At 51.5% G+C, this 20000-nt stretch overlaps 2 protein-coding genes across 2 annotated transcripts in view; both read left to right on the top strand.

Moving 5' to 3' along the window:
- LOC308170476 (LHFPL tetraspan subfamily member 3 protein-like) overlaps positions 1–6950 on the top strand; it is a gene marked incomplete at both ends in the record, with an annotated part of 34149 nt that extends 27199 nt beyond the window's left edge. The window contains one exon of the mRNA XM_080545264.1: positions 6700–6950. Coding sequence (XP_080401390.1) covers positions 6700–6950 — 251 coding nt within the window. The remainder of the gene's footprint in view (positions 1–6699) is intronic.
- Positions 6951–17538: 10588 nt separating this feature from the next.
- LOC308170475 (tripartite motif-containing protein 14) overlaps positions 17539–20000 on the top strand; it is a gene marked incomplete at its 5' end in the record, with an annotated part of 7657 nt that continues 5195 nt past the window's right edge. Inside the window, 3 exons of the mRNA XM_080545263.1 lie at positions 17539–17821; positions 18390–18536; positions 18759–19483. Coding sequence (XP_080401389.1) covers positions 17539–17821; positions 18390–18536; positions 18759–19483 — 1155 coding nt within the window. The remainder of the gene's footprint in view (positions 17822–18389; positions 18537–18758; positions 19484–20000) is intronic.

Here is a 20000-nt window from a genome sequence, read left to right as displayed (position 1 = left end):
AATGCGAGAAAGGTCAGGTGGACCAACGCATCAAACCTGGCCTTTATTCAGCCAATAGAAAGATGAGGCGGTCCTCTGTGGCTCGGCTGGTACAGCACGGAGCTAACAACGCTTAGGTTGTGAGTTAGATTCCTGCTGGGACTATATATACTGAAAAATGTATGCACTCATAGCAATGTAACTCACTTTGGATAAAAGCGGGACATATATATAGTCCTCTGTGGCCCAGTTAGTAGGGCACGGTGCTAACAACGCGTAGGCAGTTGGTTTGATTCGCGCTGTTACCGCATATACTGAAAAATGGATGCACTCACTGTAATGGAAGTCCCTTTGGATACAAGCGTGGCATATATTATACTACTATACAATCATCTTACACAGTATTCTCCCCCCCCCCCCTCCCTCCAGTGCTTGCACTGCACCGCACATTTCTGATTCGGAGCTGTCTCACAGCTGTGTGATTCACTGAAATCAGGTAATCACAAAGAAATTCACTCCCACAAGTACATTTATTCCCACTAAGGTCAGGTCGGAGTCGTTATTATTCCAGGCTCAGAAGCAGTATGGAGCAATAAGCTCAGGACGAGGTTAAACAACCCAAAAACAACAACCCATGAGGCGGCTGTGGCGCGGGAGGTGGAGCTGCCGTCTAATGATCGCAAGGTTGGCAGATCGCCGGTTCGAGCCCCGGCTGGCCACATGTCGAAGTGTCCTTGGGCAAGACACTGAACCCCAAATTGCTCCCAGTGAGCGGGCCCGGCCGGTGCCTTGCATGGTAGCTTGCCGACATTGCTGTGTGAATGTGTGTGTGAATGGGTGAATAAGAGGCCATTGTAAAGCGCTTTGGATAAAGGCGCTATATAAGTCAGTCCATTTACCAAAACAAGCATTCTCACTGGTAACGTCAGAGGCAGTCAGACCCTGCACCGTCCTCTGACTGGCCTCCCTTCTCAGTCGTCAAGATCGGAACGGTTCCCGATCTCGACAATACCATGAGACAAGATAACATGAGACAAGCTTTTGAGACAAGGTCTTTCGGGTCGCATCTCTCAACCTCTCCGTCTGCTGGTCTGCTCTCTCGCGTCCCTGGACCACCTTCAGATCGCACCCCCGCCCTCTCAGCGGCGTTCTTACATAAGCTCCTGTCTTGTTAGCCAAGTGATTGTTTTTTCCCCAATCCCAGATTGCCAATTCCTAGGATCCCAGTGTTTCCCGCTCGGCGGCTGAGAATAGCTCCGCCCAGGGCCGCGGACATATGGCAGACGGAGCGCATGACGTTAGTGTGATCCTGGGAGCATGCTGCGACACGCGGCAGAGGACATGACTCCCCGCACACACTCTGTCTCTCTCTCTACCTCTCTGTCTCTCTCTCTACCTCTCTGTCTCTCTCTCTACCTCTCTGTCTCTCTCTCTACCTCTCTGTCTGTCTCTCTACCTCTACCTCTGTCTCTCTCTCTACCTCTCTGTCTGTCTCTCTACCTCTCTACCTCTCTGTCTGTCTCTCTACCTCTCTGTCTCTCTCTCTCTCTCTCTGTCTGTCTCTCTACCTCTCTGTCTGTCTCTCTACCTCTCTGTCTCTCTCTACCTCTCTGTCTCTCTCTCTACCTCTCTGTCTGTCTCTCTCTCTACCTCTCTGTCTGTCTCTCTACCTCTCTACCTCTCTGTCTGTCTCTCTACCTCTCTGTCTCTCTCTCTCTCTGTCTGTCTCTCTACCTCTCTGTCTGTCTCTCTACCTCTCTGTCTCTCTCTACCTCTCTGTCTCTCTCTCTACCTCTCTGTCTGTCTCTCTCTCTACCTCTCTGTCTCTCTCTACCTCTCTGTCTCTCTCTCTCTGTCTCTCTCTCTACCTCTCTGTCTCTCTCTACCTCTCTGTCTGTCTCTCTAGCTCTCTGTCTGTCTCTCTACCTCTCTGTCTCTCTCTCTACCTCTCTGTCTCTCTCTCTCTCTCTCTCTCTCTCTCTCTCTCTGTCTGTCTGTCTCTCTACCTCTCTGTCTCTCTCTCTACCTCTCTGTCTGTCTCTCTACCTCTCTGTCTCTCTCTCTACCTCTCTGTCTCTCACTCTCTCTCTGTCTCTCTCTCTACCTCTCTGTCTCTCTCTACCTCTCTGTCTCTCTCTCTCTCTCTCTCTCTCTGTCTGTCTGTCTCTCTACCTCTCTGTCTGTCTCTCTACCTCTCTGTCTCTCTCTACCTCTCTGTCTCTCTCTACCTCTCTGTCTGTCTCTCTACCTCTCTGTCTCTCTCTCTCTCTCTGTCTCTCTCTCTACCTCTCTGTCTCTCTCTACCTCTCTGTCTCTCTCTCTCTCTCTGTCTGTCTGTCTCTCTACCTCTCTGTCTGTCTCTCTACCTCTCTGTCTGTCTCTCTCTCTCTCTGTCTGTCTCTCTACCTCTCTGTCTCTCTCTACCGCTCTGTCTCTCTCTCTGTCTCTCTCTCTACCTCTCTGTCTCTCTCTACCTCTCTGTCTGTCTCTCTAGCTCTCTGTCTGTCTCTCTACCTCTCTGTCTGTCTCTCTACCTCTCTGTCTGTCTCTCTACCTCTCTCTGTCTCTCTACCTCTCTTGTCTCTCACTCTCTCACTTTCTCTGTCTCTCTCTCTCTTTCTCTGTCTCTCTCTCTCTTTCTCTGTCTCTCTCTCTCTTTCTCTGTCTCTCACTCTCCCTCTCTACCTCTACCTGTCTATCACTTGTCCTCTCGGTCTCTCACTCTCTCTCATGCTCTCTAGAGATCAGAAAGAGGGAAAGAAAGAAAGAGAGAAGGGCAAGACTGAAAGGGTAGTAAATGCCATCAGTTATTATTGTGTCTCTCGCTACCTGTGATTGACAGCTGCATTCAGTCAGGTGCTGCTGTTGCCTTGTCCTCCATTCCTGAGTAGTGTATCTGTCAGTAAAGGCCTTTGCACACTGACACATTTTTTACGTCCGTTTTAAAAACAAATTACAACTCATGTCACGCTTGCGCACATAATCCGAAATATTCGTCCGTCCTAATTATTTTCGGAACAGGATCGATTTTATGCGTTTTTCGCGTCCATCAAAAGCCTTTTGAGAGTTGTTTTTGACCACTCCACCATGGTAGAGGGACACATCGTCAAGTTAGATCTGCAGAACAGTTGGATTAATTCTTACGGAAGTCTCAAGTATTATCTCTGCGGTTAGTCGAATGAAAGAAAAACAACATACAGATGATGATAAATTTTATTAAGACGGGAGTTTCCACATGTAAATGAAAGGCTATGTGGATCTTGGAGGCTGGTGATCTCGGAGGACAGGCTCATTGTAATGCATTGAACAGAATGATGAATGGTATAACATGAATGATGAATGGTATCACATGAATGAGGAACGGTATCGACAAAATAAAAGATCCGGAATCTCAAATCGGTGATGTTTTGAATCCTGAGCCAGGCCCAGGGTGTTTGATCAAAGCCACTTGTGGTGGGGTTGAGATTTCAGATTGCAGATTGGAGAGAGCAGATTGGAGAGAGCAGATTGCCTGATAACACCTGATATGTGACATACTGTACACTTATCATAACTGTACATATCATATTGATATTCATCTCATGTATATTACATTTTTATATGTATTTATACTCACTGTCTACATCATGCTGTCTTTCACACTATGCCACTGTTTGCACTGTGCATCTGGTTAGACGCCAAACTACATTTCGTTGTCTCAGTATTTGTACTCTGTGCAATGACAATAAAGTTGAATCTACTCTAATCTAATCGAATCGAATCGAATCGAATCGAATCTAATGGGCGTCATCATGTCTGAAACCCCCAGGGTCCCTCAACCCCAGTTAACCCCCAGGGTGTCCTCAACCCCAGTTAACCCCCCAGGGTGCCCTCCTCAACCCCAGTTAACCCCCCAGGGAGCCCTCCTCAACCCCAGTTAACCCCCAGGGTGCCCTCCTCAACCCCAGTTAACCCCCCAGGGTGCCCTCCTCAACCCCAGTTAACCCCCCAGGGTGCCCTCCTCAACCCCAGTTAACCCCCCAGGGTGCCCTCCTCAACCCCAGTTAACCCCCCAGGGTGCCCTCCTCAACCCCAGTTAACCCCCCAGGGTGCCCTCCTCAACCCCAGTTAACCCCCCAGGGTGCCCTCCTCAACCCCAGTTAACCCCCCAGGGTGCCCTCCTCAACCCCAGTTAACCCCCAGGGTGCCCTCCTCAACCCCAGTTAACCCCCCAGGGAGCCCTCCTCAACCCCAGTTAACCCCCCAGGGTGCCCTCCTCAACCCCAGTTAACCCCCCAGGGTGCCCTCCTCAACCCCAGTTAACCCCCCAGGGTGCCCTCCTCAACCCCAGTTAACCCCCCAGGGTGCCCTCCTCAACCCCAGTTAACCCCCCAGGGTGCCCTCCTCAACCCCAGTTAAACCCCCAGGGTGCCCTCAAGGGTGTAGGTAGAAATCAGAGGATGAGCACATTGAACGGAATGAGGAATGGAACACATGGAATTCAATTCAGCACAACAACGTCCTGCCCCCTGGTGGTGAGAACTGGGGTTGGCGCACCTCTCCCGTTCTCCTGAGAGTCAAAGCTTCACTGGCTGTTCTCTTCCTTAGTATCCTGAATCCTTCGAAGTGAGTGAACATAGCAGATCCTCTTCTCACTTCTCTCTCCCCCTCCCCCCTCCCCTCTCTCTCTCTCTCTCTCTCTCTCTCTCTCTCTCTCTCTCTCCCCCTCCCCCCCTCTCTCTCTCTATGTTATTCCCCCTCCCTCTCCCCCTCTCTCTCTCTCTATGTTATTCTCTCTGCCTTGGGCTGTCTCTCCTGTCCTCACCAGCACTTTATTACTGGATCTCTCTCTCTCTCTCTCTCTCTCTCTCTCTCTCTCTCTCTCTCTCTCTCTCTCTCTCTCCATCACCTGTGCCTAGCAGCACTTTGGCTCTGTGTCCATTAACCTCTGTTTACTGACCCTTTAGAGAGAGATAGATAGATAGATAGATAGATTGATCGTTTGATCACCTCCCTTCCCTTCACAGTACAGATGTTGATAGGATGCTATGAGGCAGAGTGAGTGAGTAGTCACTTCTTACAGCCTTGCGTCTGACAGAATAGATATAATGTGAACACACTCCTTGCTCTCTCTGTGTGTGTGTGTGTGTGTGTGTGTGTGTGTGCGTGTGTGTGTGTGTGTGTGTGTGTGTGTGTGTGTGTGTGTGTGTGTGTGTGTGTGTGTGTGAATGTGGTTTGACAGCCAGAGCGGGAGCCAGAGGGCCAAGGAGGGGAAGTATGTTAGTATGCAGCTCATCTGCAGCATATTATACTTCTGTTCTCTCTCTCTCTCTTTTCTCCCCCCGATCTCTTTCAGGAATAATAAAGACTGCAGCGTAACCAGCCGCAGTGTGTGTGTGTGTGTGTGTGTGTGTGTGTGCGTGTGTGTGTGTGTGTGTGTGTGTGTGTGTGCTCAGAAACTCAGCTCTTTTACATCTTCAGATCCCCAGCTGGTGTGATGAATAGATGAGAAGGAGGAGAGGAGAAGCGAGTCAGAAATGAGGAATGGAATAAAAACGAGAGAGGAGGAAAGATTTAGAGGAAGGGAAGAGAGGAGGGCGGGGGAGGGAAGGGAAGGGTGTGAAAATGCAAATGACCTACAGTCCATTTCTATTTGTAGGTTCTAAAAATGAAGATGGTGAGCAAGATCACGAGAGACTTAAGGGAGAAACTCACTCAAAATACACACAACCACAGCCTCGTTCACGCAAAAAACACACACAGACAAACACTGTCAAGGGATGCAAAGTGATGAGCAGAAGTTCGAGGTGACGAGGTGGGAGAAATACACTCACTGGACACTTGGAACAACTGTACACCTCCTCATTCGTGGACCAGAATCTTACAGGAATGTTTCCAACATCTTTGTGGAATCAATACCACGAAGAAATGAGTCTGTTTCAAGAGCAAAGCGAAGGCTCTATACCCAGTATTAGTAGAGCGTTCCTAATAAAGTGTTCAGTGAGTGTATGTTGTATTATTAATGTGCAATGCACTCTGGGTAATTGTGCAGTCAGCTCCTTTTCTACCTCTCTTACTTCTCTGCCGCAGCTTCACCTCACAGAAGAAATCTCATCCTAATTGAAGACGAGGGTGATTCACCCCTTGGGCTCAAACGCGAACGAGAGAAGCTGCTACTAAATATTGAAGAGAGAAAGAGAGAGGGGGGGGGGGAGAAGGGGGGAGAGAAGCCCAATTCAATGTGGGAAATGTGTGCGTGGCCGTTCACAGAGCTTTTCCACGAGGTCGACAAACTAACAAACAAGAAAACAAACAGCATTGAGCGATGCCGGCTGTCAGATGTCTGTCCCTCGCTGGAGACGGAAGCTAGCAGGAGATTTATGATGATTTGTAGTATCTGCTGCTGCCAGTGTTGTTGTTGTTATTGTTGACTCGTTCTTCTGAGAGCAAAGTTCCAGGCTGAAAATCGATAGATGAAGTAGATGATGAAGTAGACTGCGAGGAGAGGAGGATGCGAGAGCACTTCAAACACTCTTTAAAGTGCTTCCCGTGACCACTTTTCTTTCTTTTTTCTTTTTCTTTGTCTCTCAACATCCTGTCCTCCTCCTCCTTCTCCCCCCCCCCCCCCCCCCCGGCGCACCCCCAACCCCTCCTCCCACTACCCGACTCCTACCCATGCCCCCCCTTCCTCCCCCTCCTCCTCCCTCCCCCTCTCTCCTCCCCCCCCCCTCTCCTCCTCAGGGGTGTGTCTGGTCCTGGGCTGCATGATCTACCCGGACGGTTGGGACTCAGACGTGGTGCGTCAGATGTGCGGCGAGCAGACGGACAAGTACGACCTGGGCGCCTGCTCCATGCGCTGGGCCTACATCCTGGCCATCATGGGCGTCCTGGACGCCCTCATCCTCTCCTTCCTGGCCTTCGTCCTCGGCAACCGCCAGGACGGGCTTATGACTGAGGAACTGTTGGCTGAGAGCAAGGGTGAGTGGGTCTGACGAGACGGTCTGCGTGACCACAACGGGTGAAGGACCATTGAACGGAATGAAGGAGACCAACCAACCAACCAACCAACTCACCAACCAACTATCCATTCATCTGTCAATCCAACCAACCAACCAACAAACCAACAAACCAACCAACCAACTATCCATTCATTTGTCAATCCAACCAACCATCCATCCATCCATCCATCCATCCAACTATCCAACCAACCATCCAACCAACCAACCAACCAACCAACCAATCATCCATCCATCCATCCATCCATCCAACCATCCAACCAAACCATCTTTACTTCATCACACACACATGCCTGGACCATAGAGACCAACATCAACAGCATGGTTGGATGAAAGGTGAATAAATGTCACTGCAATGAGAGATGAGTGTGTCCTTTTCATTTTCATTCAGTTTTGACCGTAGACACCACCATCACACACCGTAGACACCACCATCACACACCGTAGACACCACCATCACACACCGTAGACACCACCATCACACAGACCCCCCCCCCCCCCCACACACACAAACAACTGTATACACACGCCAGTAGTGTAAATCACTATAGACACCCTCCTTATTCTATCACAAAGACCCCCTTTTCCCACAAGGCGTAACCACACTCCACCGGGGCTATATCTTTTTTTTAAATGCCGGTTGAGAGAGGACGCTGGCGTTGCTTGTTCGCCGCTTCTCCGCCCGAAATCTAGGTGTAATTGCAGTATACAGAGTAGATTGTCCTACAAAGACACTTAAGCCCAATGCACAGTTGCACACGGCGTGCGATTTTGTTGCAAGACAACATTCGATTATCAATTCTTTGAATTATTTCTATTGGTGTGAATGGAGAATCGAATGTTGTCGTGCGATAATATCGCATTGCACACCGTGTGCATTGTCTCATTCGAAACAATGGAATCGAATTCGGCGGTGCTACAAAATCGGGGCCGTGTGCATTGGCCTTTAGATTTAGATTTAAAAATTATAACCAAGGACTTTCATAAAACCTTGATACAAATTTGAGCTTTTCAAAAAATGCCGGTTGAGAGAGGACGCTGGCGTTGCTTGTTCGCCTCTTCTCCGTCCGAAATCTAGGTGTAATCTCGCAGTATACAGAGTAGATTGTCCTACAAAGACACTTAACTTAGATTTAGTATCTTAAAATGAATTATACCCCTATACTTTCTTTTATTTATGTTTTGTTTCTTTTTATTATTACTACTCAATCTTTTCAGTTTGTAAAGCGTCTTTGAGTGTCTAGAAAAGCGCTTTATGAGTCCAATGTATTATTATTATTATTATTATTATTATTATTATTAGTAGTAGTAGTAGTAGTAGTAGTAGTAGTAGTAGTAGTAGTAGTAGTAGTAGTAGTAGTAGTAGTAGTAGTAGTAGTAGTAGTAGTAGTAGTAGTAGTAGTAGTAGTATTATTATATCCTTTACTACCAGCCAGTCAGGTGACATTATGATTTAGTTGTGATGCCTTTCACTTGTTTTATTCTGCACTACTACTACTACTGTTTCAGTTATTATGAAAGTCGGGCTTCCACATGTTTAATTCTGCACTGCTCCTACCAGCCTCCCCTGTTGATGCACTAATCCCGTTCCCCACTGGGAGCTGAACACACTGCAGATGTGTTAATTGCTGCTGAGGGACTTTTTGGACGGACTGATGAATTACCAATGGATGTTTACCCAGCAGCACTGGCCTTCTGTCTCAATGGGGCACACACACACACACACACACACACACACACACACACGTGACACACATGCACACACACACACACACACACGCACACACGTGACACACATGCACACACACACACACACACACACACACACGCACACACACACACACACACACACACACACACACACACATACGCACACGCACACACACACGCACACACACACACACAGAGAAAAACACACACACACATACACACAGACACACACACGCGCACACACACACACACACACACACACACACACATGCTTGACACATGCTTTACTGCACTCTCTCTGTGGGTGCCATGAGTGAATGACGGGTCATACCTTGGGGAGACTGGTGGAGGTAGAAATCGGAGGACGGGGTCATTGTACTGAATGGAATAGAATGAGGAATGGTGTCAAATCATTCAATTCCATGCATTACAATGAGCCCGTCCTCCGATTTCTACCTCCACCAGCCTCCCCTGTGACCCACCCATGTGAGGAAGTCACCATGGTAACAGCACCACCTGCAGATGGCCTCTTAGAGAGTACTTTTTCCCCCCCACACCCTTTCCAACGACCTCAAGCTAGTCAAATGCAGGAGACGACTAGAGCCAAACGCTAAAAACTATAGGCCTACAGACATTACTGAAGACAAATGAAACCCTTCTGATTCTGAAAACCAGAGACATTAACTTCATTAGTTGTGGTGCTTATCTGGGCACACAGCTTTGGAGAGGTTGTCCATAAACCACCATTCATGGATCGCTCTGTTGTCTCTTTCTGCCCAGTAGCTCCGTCATGACATCTGCTGGTTACTATTGGTACTACAACTAAATTACAAGCAATGTGATTCCCAAATCCTATCACTGAATATTCAATATTAGCTATCAATAATCTACACAGATTAATAATAATCACCGATTATTATTTTAACTGTCATTAATATTTCTCTGTTTTTCTTCCCACACAGAGGCGGGAAATGCTTAAACTCACCCCACTGGTAAGTCATGCAAAACAGACCGTTTGAAAGCTAGCCACGAAACAGCCTAGATTAATTTAATAATGTATCTGTCGAATTGAAGGAGTGTTGGACTCTTCACAGTGTGCAACGCCATCGTGTCCTATTTAATATGATTCAGAATGGCCTGATTGGCATGGAAATGTCATTAGCATCCTCACAGAACCACTATGACACTGAGGGGGGAAATGGACTGCAAATGCAAATGTGTCTGTGGCATAAAAATTAACCTCATGTGTCTCAACGTAACTGTGTCTCCAACTCTCTCTCTCTCTCTCTCTCTCTCTCTCTCTCTCTGTTTCTCTCTCTCTCTGTTTCTCTCTCTCTGTATTTCTCTCTCTCTGTCTCTCTTTCTCTCTCTGTCTCTCTCTCTGTCTCTCTCTCTCTGTTTCTCTCTCTCTCTGTCTCTCTCTCTCTGTCTGTCTGTCTCTCTCTCTCTCTCTCTGTCTCTGTCTCTCTCTCTTCCCTCCCACAGGGGTCTGCGTTTCCTAGTGTGTTTGTTCACCAGGCTCCAGCTTTATACCTATCATCAAATCGAAGGAAGGAAGGGAGGAAGGAAGGGAGGAAGGAAGGAAGGAGGGAAGGAAGGAAGGAAGGAAGGAAGGAAGGAAGGAAGGAAGGAAGGAAGGAAGGAAGGATCGTGGCTGTGGGAGAGAAAGGAGAGCTATGGAGCCAGAAACCTTCCACCATTGTCACACTGTAAACTACCCCTCTCCACTGTATCTGCCCTGCTCACTGTCCCCCTGGACCCCTCTACACCCCCCCCCCCCCCACCACCCCCAGCACCTAGCCCTTAGAGCCTCACCTGTCAACTGAACTAACCCTCACAGCACAGCAGAGAATGGACTACCAACATGGAGCTGCACAGGGTTAAAATACTACAGTGCTATAGATAGACACACACACACACACAGACACACACACACACACAGACACACCCACACTCTCTTGCACGCACACAGACACTCTCTCGCACGCACACACATACAGACATATTATTTTTAACACACACACACACACAATGCATCCTCAGATATTCAAACATTGACCCTGTACAGTAACTACAGATTCATAAATCCATACGGTATGCTAACATGTTGAGCAGCAGTAGATATACAGTATCTGTGTGTGCCATGCCATAGGTTTCATGTTTTAGTTAGGAAATCGCTCATTCTCATTCTCATGTACTACTGGGTGTAAACTTTATATTTCATATGTGAACTCAAACGAAGAAGATTTCTTCCTCCTCATCCTCCGCAACGTCCCTCTTTATTAGAGCACTGTCGTCAAACGTGAGTTTCTAAACCTACCGAATATACAGTAGATATCCACATAAAAAGTACTTGTAGTTTTACAGAGTTGTACAGTAAATATCAAAGAAGCACCAGAAAAAAAATGTTTCGAAATCCCATTTCAAGCATATTCAAGGCCCAGCTGGGCTGATTTTGCACAGTGCTTGAGTTTGAAGAGTATCTCAATATTTTGTAGTTTGATGTATTTTATTCTTCACTGTGATGGGGGATGGGGGGGGTATGACTGCTTCATAACCTGTAGCTGCTGGATGAATAGGGTCTGTGCGTGTGTGTGTGTGTGTGTGTGTGTGTGTGTGTGTGTGTGTGTGTGTGTGCGTGTGTGTGTGTGTGTGTGTGCGTGTGCGTGTGTGTGTGTGTGCGTGTGTGTGTGTGTGTGCGTGCGTGTGTGTGCGTGTGTGTGTGCGTGTGCGTGTGTGTGTGTGTGTGTGCCTGCATGCCCTTTTTAGTGAACCAACACACCAGCCTCTTCTCATACCGAGTCTAAAACAAAGCAGTCCTGTACATTTCTCTCTCTCCATCTTTCCCCCCTCTCTCCCCCTCCCCCTCCATCTCTCTCTCTCCATCTTCCACCCACCGTCTCTCCCCTTTCCCCCTCTCTCTCCCCCCATCTCTCCTCCCTCTCTCTCTCTCTCTCTCTCTCTCTCTCTCTCTCTCTCTCTCTCTCTCTCTCTCTCTCTCTCTCTCTCGCCATCTTCCATCTTCTCCCCCCCTCCTCCTCTCTCTCTCTCTTCCCTCTACCCACCCCCTCTCTTTCATGTCATATCTCAGAGTGTATTTATCTGTCATTAAGGGGACCTTATACAGGGTATAGAGAGTCATTGTGTACTGTATATAAGATCTGAAGAGATGACTGCAGTCCCATACCTCTATTGTTGTATGAGACAAAGGAAAAAGAAACAATTGAATTAGGATGAGGGATGAAGAGGAGGAGGAGGAGGAGGATGAGACGGAGGTGGAGGAGTGACCGATAGTGTTTATATTGTGGAAAGGCCTGTCCCAGCCTCTCATCTGTAAATATGTACCAGTGTAAATAAATATATATCATACAGATACCAAACATTTAGCTCATATGGAAAAGAAGGGTAACAACAATGAAATAAAGTTATTATACGAATATATGAATACAATTAATAAAGGTTTTCACTGTAGAACAATGTTGTTGTAGTGACTACATTATGGGTTCATGTTCTCCTCTTACTGTTGGTTGTGTAGTGGGAGGGAACCAGTTCTGGCACTAGGGGCAGAGGGGAGGATTATTAACGTTGCACCTTCCTGTTTAGATACACGAGTTTTGGTAACCATTTTCTGGTCCTGTACTGAGAGTACAAGTTGTTGTTTTGATTAAACAGTTATCATTACGTTGCCTACGTCTTTCCTTTTTCCTCCGGCACTACACTGGTGACCCGACGTGGATTTTTGTTAACGTAATTGTGTACAAAAACCAGCGACGAACATTACAATCCTGCAAAATGTCCGGGCGGGGAAGACGTTCAAACCAGCGGCAACCATCACCATCCCCTGTCAGGGTAACGCGTGGTGCGCACACTCCCACTCTCAAGCTACCAGAATTCTGGGACTCAACGCCTGCTGCATGGTTTGCTATTGTAGAGGCACATTTCAATAAAAGTGACATCGATGACGACGACGACCGGTACAACCATGCTGTGGCAATGTTGGGCAGCTCCACCGCAGCTCGAGTGGTAGGTTTTTTGTCTGCTCCCCCGACGACGAACAAATATGAGCGCCTCAAGGCCCTGCTTCTAGAGACATTTGAACTGTCCACTGCGGAGAGGGTGCGTCGCCTATTTGCCATGTCGGACTTGGGTGACGAGAGGCCTTCTGCGAGCATGGAGAGGATGCTAAACCTGCTCGGTACAGAAGACCCCATGATCCTCTTCACAGAGCTGTTCATGCGCACATTGCCAGCTCAAGTTAGGATGGCGCTGGCCAACACCGCCATCATGGAGCCCCGCGCCCTGGCCAGGGAGGCGGACCGGTTCGTCTTGGCCATGCCTCAACGGTCCCCCGACCTGCTCGCTCCCGCGGCCGCCCCGCCACCCGACCGTCGCAGGAGAGCGAAGGATGACGCCAGACCTTCTGGCCAGCAGGGTAACGCTGCGGGCCATTGTTTCTACCACGCCACTTTTGGCGCCAAGGCCAAACGGTGCCGCTCACCCTGCACCTTCGGACCGTCGGGAAACGGCGGGGCCGGCACTCAGTAGTGGCCCTGAGCGCTGGCGTCACCGACAGGCTGCTCTTCATACAAGACACCGCCTCTGGTCGCAGTTTCCTTTGTGACACAGGTGCCCAGTGGAGCATCATTCCGGCAGAGAGATCGGATATGGCGAAGGAGGAGCGTGGTCCGCAGTTGGCAGGCGCGGACGGCACACCTATCTGCTCTTACGGCACTAGGGCGGTGGACGTGTGCTTCGGAGGGCAATGTTTTTCGTGGGATTTTGTCATAGCGGCTGTCACATTTCCCCTCCTTGGTGCGGATTTTCTGTGCGCCCACAACCTGTTGGTGGACGTGGGGAACAGGCGCCTGGTCAACTCACAGACTTTCGCTTCATTCGCCTGTACGCAGGGGGAGGCGGTCTACAGCGGGTGGTCCAATACGCTCGCCGAAAGTGACCAGTACCTTCGGCTGCTCGCCGAATTCCCCGACCTTACCAAGCCCACCTTCTCCGCGCCCACGGTGAAACACGGAGTGGAGCACCACATCGAGACCGAGGGGCCTCCCCTCCACGCCAGGGCCAGGCGCCTCAACCCGGAGAAGCTGGCCATCGCCAGGGCGGAGTTTGCGCATATGGAGCAGGTGGGCATCGTTCGGCGCTCGAGCAGCCCCTGGGCGTCTCCCCTGCACATCGTCCCTAAGTCAGACGGCGGGTGGCGCCCATGTGGGGACTACCGCCGCCTCAACGACGCGTCCAAGCCTGACCGCTACCCGGTCCCACATGTCCAGGACTTTTCAGCGAACCTGGCAGGCAAACGCTTCTTCTCCAAAGTGGACCTGGTACGGGGGTACCATCAGGTGCCGGTGCACCCCGAGGACGTCCCTAAGACGGCCGTAATCACGCCATTTGGGCTCTTCGAGTTTCTGCGGATGCCGTTCGGCCTGAAGAACGCGGCGCAGACCTTCCAACGCCTCATGCACTCGGTGCTCCGGGACCTACCATTCCTCTTCGTCTACTTGGATGACATCCTCGTCGCAAGCACCACGGAGGAGGAGCACCTGTCCCACCTCCGGGCCCTTTTCACACGGCTCAGCCAACATGGGCTGATTGTCAATCCGGCGAAGTGTGAGTTCGGACGGAACACCATCGACTTTCTCGGGCACCGGGTCTCCGCAGAGGGGGTGACCCCCCTCCCCTCGGAGGTAGAAGCTGTCGCTGCTTTCCCGCGCCCCAGCACAATCAGCGAGCTCAAGGGGTTCATCGGGATGGTAACCTTCTACTATCGCTTCCTCCACCACATCGCTCACATCCTGCGGCCTCTGTACGATGCCCAGAAGGGCAAGACTCTGAAGCAGCCGGTGGACTGGACGGCGGAGCGTGTCAAAGCCTTTCAGGACACCAAGGCGGCCCTGGCCCGCGCTGCCATGTTGGCCCACCCCTCGCCCTCGGCACCCACTGCTCTCACCACGGACGCCTCTGACTTTGCTGTGGGAGCGGTGTACGAACAGTGGGTTGGGGACGCCTGGCAGCCTCTTGCATTCTTCAGCCGCCAGCTGTCTCCCAGAGAGCAAAGGTACAGCACATTCGACAGGGAGCTCCTCGGGCTGTGGCTTGCTGTCAGACACTTCCGTTTTTTACTGGAGGGCCGCGAGTTTACGGCCTACGTGGACCACAAGCCACTCACGCACGCCATGTCCAAGGTGGCGGAGCCGTGGTCCGACCGCCAACAGCGCCAGCTCGCCTACATATCCGAGTTCACCACAGACATCCAGCACGTTGCTGGGAAGTCCAACCAGGTCGCGGATTGTCTCTCCAGGGCGGTGGTTGGTGCGGTCCAACTGGGTTTGGACTACGCGCGCATGGCTGCAGACCAGGCCGCCGACCCCGCCGTCCAGGCTCTCAAGTTGTCGGACACAGGACTGCGCCTAGAAGAGGTGGTTTTCGGTGACGCAGGGGCCACGCTCCTGTGCGACGTCTCCATGGGTCAGCCACGACCGGTGGTCCCCGCCAACTGGAGGCGCCCCGCCTTCGAGGCGATACACGGCTTGTCTCACCCTGGTAGGAAACCGTCCTCACGGCTGGTGTCAGAGAAATTCGTCTGGCATGGGCTCAAGAGGGATGTGAGGGCCTGGGTTGACACGTGCATCGCCTGCCAGCGCGCCAAGGTGCATCGACACGTCAAGGCCCCCCTGGAGCAGTTCTCTGTGCCTGAGCGGAGGTTCGATCATGTAAACGTGGACCTGGTAGGGCCGCTGCCCCCCTCGCACGGATACACCTATCTCTTTACCATGGTGGACAGGACGACTCGCTGGCCGGAGGCAGTTCCGCTCTCCTCAACGACAGCCCCCGACCTGGCCCGGGCGTTCATCGCGGTGTGGGTCTCCCGCTACGGCACCCCTGCTGATCTCTCCTCTGACCGTGGCTCACAGTTTACTTCAGAGCTGTGGGCAGCGGTGGCGGAGAATCTGGGGGTCAAGCTCCACCGCACAACCGCCTATCACCCGCAGGCGAACGGGCTCTGTGAGCGTTTCCATCGATCCATGAAGGCCGCCCTTCGAGCCAGCCTCACGGACAGCGACTGGCTTGACAAGCTGCCGTGGGTCATGCTGGGGCTCAGGACAGCGCCTAAGGAGGACCTCCAGTCGTCGTCCGCTGAGCTGGTGTTTGGACAGCCGCTGCGGGTCCCCGGTGACTTCATTCCCAAGTCAACGGAGCCCTGGTCCGCCGCCGCTCAGCGCGCCTCCCTGCTGGACAGCGCCAGGACCTTCGTCCCGGTCCCGACTACGCAGCATGGTGTCCCTACTTCGAGGGTGCCCCCGGAGCTGCACTCAGCGAGGTTCGTTTTCATTCGTCATGATGGCCACAGGACTCCACTACGTCCTCCTTATGACGGGCCTTTCCGTGTCATCGAGGCCGGAGCCAAGAACTTCATGGTTGACATGGGGGGTAGGCCTGAGTGTGTGTCCGTTGATCGCCTCAAACCGGCCCACTTGGACCTTGAACTGCCCCTGGACTTGGCCCTGCCACCGCGCAGAGGCCGGCCTCCAGTCCTACCTCCCCTGCCGCGCCCTGGCCATTCCCCCCTCCGACCCCGACAACCCCCCGCAGCTCGCGAGCCCCCGGTCGTCACTGCCCCCCGTCCTTCCCTGCAGGAGGACGTGATGGGCGATGTCACACCTCCTCCCGCACCTCCTGACTTTACCTACGATCGTAGGGGCCGGGCCATACGCCCTCCTCGCCGTGAGGATTTCCAATATTGAGGTGAACACTGGGGGGGCTGGTGTAGTGACTACATTATGGGTTCATGTTCTCCTCTTACTGTTGGTTGTGTAGTGGGAGGGAACCAGTTCTGGCACTAGGGGCAGAGGGGAGGATTATTAACGTTGCACCTTCCTGTTTAGATACACGAGTTTTGGTAACCATTTTCTGGTCCTGTACTGAGAGTACAAGTTGTTGTTTTGATTAAACAGTTATCATTACGTTGCCTACGTCTTTCCTTTTTCCTCCGGCACTACATTGTACTTAATGGTGTGTTGTTTTTCATTCATCGTTTGTGGCGGTAACTTCAGTGCTCATGTGATGGGACCTTGGGCACCCTCTACTGGTATAACATGGAAACTGCAGGGTAAGTCTTTAGAATTTGGTACTGTGATTGAATAGAAGGCAGCTGCATGCGTCAATGTGAGAAACACTGGTGAACAAAACACGCATTAAAAACACACATTATGATAATATGATGATGTACAATGATGAAAAACACTTTCCACCCAGAAAGAGGCTTGTGCAATGATACACAACCAGCTTGTGGCTGTTGGTGACATGGAGTCATCCATCCAAGGTTGGTCCTCTTGTACCATGTACCAGTGAGGCTGATATTGGATATGAAAATACTGTGTAAGTATGTGTGTTCACTGCTAGTCAGGGAAAGTAGAATATTATTAGGCAATGTATAATGAAGAATTAACACATACGTGTGTGTGTGTGCGTGTGTGTGTGTGTGTGTGTGTGTGTGTGTGCGTGTGTGTGTGTGTGTGTGTGTGTGCGTGTGCGTGTGTGCGTGTGTGTGTACTTAATGGTGTGTTGTTTTTCATTCATCGATTGTTGCGGTAACTTCAATGCTCATGTGACGGGACCTTGGGCACCCTCTACTGGTATAAAATGGAAACTGCAGGGTAAGTCTTTAGAATTTGTGACTGTGATTGAATAGAAGTGTGTGTGTACCTTTAAGAAAACGGAAGGGGAGGAGCTGAGCGGAATTCGAACATGTGGCTCCTCCTCTTGTTGACTTTCGTTTCTCTCTCGCGCCGTGTTATTGATTAAACTGACCCAGGCTGGGGGGCTACTAAACATACTAAACATGGGTGCGTCCAACGATCTCCCGGCCCGGGACCGTGATCGCGTCTGTCCTCTGTGCCTGAACGTGTGTCAGCAACCAGTCACGCTGAAGTGCAAGCACCACTTCTGCACAGGCTGCATCCAGGAGCTGTGGAGCGGCTCCCCCACCGCACCCTACTACTGCCCCGAGTGTAAAGACGAGTACAGGACACTGCCCTTCTGGTGTGAGACTCAGAGACGCACAGAGAGACCCGCCTTCACTTCTGTCCGGAGAGATGAGTCCAACGCACGCCCCTCCACAATAGGTAATAAGGCAGGCGATCAAACCAGTAGGCCTAATCTAGACTGCCATATCTAACGCGGGTCATAGCTATATTCCCATAATCCTCTTATTTGCACAGTTATGTAACAGCTTCTGTGTGTTTGAGGTGTGTGTTGGAGGTTGGAGTTGTGTGTGTGTGTGTGTGTGTGTGTGTGTGTGTGTGTGCGTGTTGGAGGTGTATGTGTGTGTTGTGTTGGAGGTTGGAGGAGACCCTGGGCAATGTGGACACACACAGCTTTACCACAGACACAGAGAGAGAGAGAGAGACACACACACATACACACACACACACACACACACACACACACACATACGCATACGCACACACACACACACACACACACGCACACACACACACACACGCATACGCACACACACACACACAGACACACACATTGAGCATGTCAGTTTGAAAAACGAACGTTACAGCAGCTGTTGTTGTTTCTTCATGATTCGTATCGTTGTCATCATGTATTGATGTTATTATGCACTGCTATGTTTAGACTGTACTGATGATGACGATGACGATGATGTCATCATTGTGAACCCAGTCGGCAGCAGGACGTCTGGAAAGAGAGCCTCCTCCTCCTTCTCCTCCCTCTCCAGCCGGCTGCTGGGGAAGAGAGCGGCCAGCTCGCCCGCGCCGGAGGAGCCGCTGGACCGCAAGAGGCCGGGCGGCAGCTCCCAGGGGCGCCCCGGTGACCTGGAGAGACCTCCCACTTCCCTGTCGCCTAACCCCTATAGGCCTAGAGAGAAAGAGAGGCCGGCGAGGGATGGAGGGAGGCCGGAGAGAGAGGGAGAGAGGCCGTCGGCGACAGAGAGAAAGACGCCGGAAGGGCAGCTTCCAGTCAGCAGCTCCCAGGCCCGACTTAGTAACCTGGAGAGACCCACCACTTCCTCCTCACCTAACCCCTATGTAGCAGCGAGAGAGAGAGAGAGGCCGGAGGCGAGACACGGAGGGAGGCCGGAGAGAGAGGGAGAGAGGCCGGTCTCTGCACAGTCCGCGGGCGGGGACCTATCGTCTAGCGACCCGGCTGCTAAGAGAGTCACCCCCGCTAAGCTAGACACCCCCGCCGCTCCGGGAGGTCAACCCACGCCCACGGACCCAAACAACGCCTCCGCGTCGGCCGCGGAAGAACCCGGCAAACCGACGGAACCGTCGAGAGAATCCTTATCGGCGAAAGAAGAAGAAACGCCACCGACACCTGCTGGATCTCCTACCCTCTCCAGGACGCGAGCCGACCTGCATGTCCCCGGGGAGAGCCCCCGTGTCGAGGAGGAGCCACCTGTGGAACAAGCGGGAACACCGGCTGGGAGCCCCGGTGCGGCAGTGGTTCCCCCGGCCCTCCCCTGCCACTACTGCCCCGGTCCCGGGCAGCTGCCCGCGGTCAAGACCTGCCTGGTGTGCGGGGCCTCCATGTGCTCGGACCACCTCCGCCCCCACCTGGAGAACCCCGTGTTCCAGAGCCACACCCTGGTGCCCCCCGTGGAGGACATCTCCCCCTGGAGGTGTCAGGAGCACCAGGAGATGAACCGGATCTACTGCCAGGAGTGCGCCGTGTGCGTGTGCACCGTGTGCACGGTGATCGGCTCCCACCGCAACCACACCTGCGTCAGCGTGAGGGAGGCGGAGAGAGAGCTGAGGGTAGGAGGGGGGGAAGGGGGGGATGAGAGAGAGCTGAGGGTAGGAGGGGGAGGGAGGGGGGGATGAGGGTAGGAGGGGGGGATGAGAGAGAGCTGAGGGTAGGAGGGGGGGATGAGGGGGGGATGGGGGGAGGTAGAGGGAACACACATTTCACATTTAAAAATGTTGACATTTAGCAGACACTTCTATCCAGAACGGCTTAGAACCAGTAGCTCCATTTGTCTAAAGTAAGTGAATCATCTGTCTATCATCTATCAGTCATCATGAACAAACATCTCACCAGACTTATCAAAATAAGCCTGGGTTTTCCTTTAGCGACGTTGATGGAATACCCACCAGGAGCACTTTGAGCTGCAACCTTTGCAGGAAAAGCGCTAAACAAATAAAAGTTGTTATTATTATTATCATTATTATTATACTTGATGGCATGATAACCCAATCATAGAAAGGGAAAACACTCGAGCACACTGGCTTTCTTGCTACTTCACATTGATGGAGTGGATTGATAACAAGTTCA

The sequence above is a fragment of the Nansenia antarctica genome (genome assembly GCF_963989245.1).
Source record: "Nansenia antarctica genome assembly, chromosome: 14".
Lineage (NCBI taxonomy): Eukaryota > Metazoa > Chordata > Actinopteri > Argentiniformes > Microstomatidae > Nansenia > Nansenia antarctica.
This window is presented reverse-complemented; position numbering and strand designations above follow the sequence as displayed.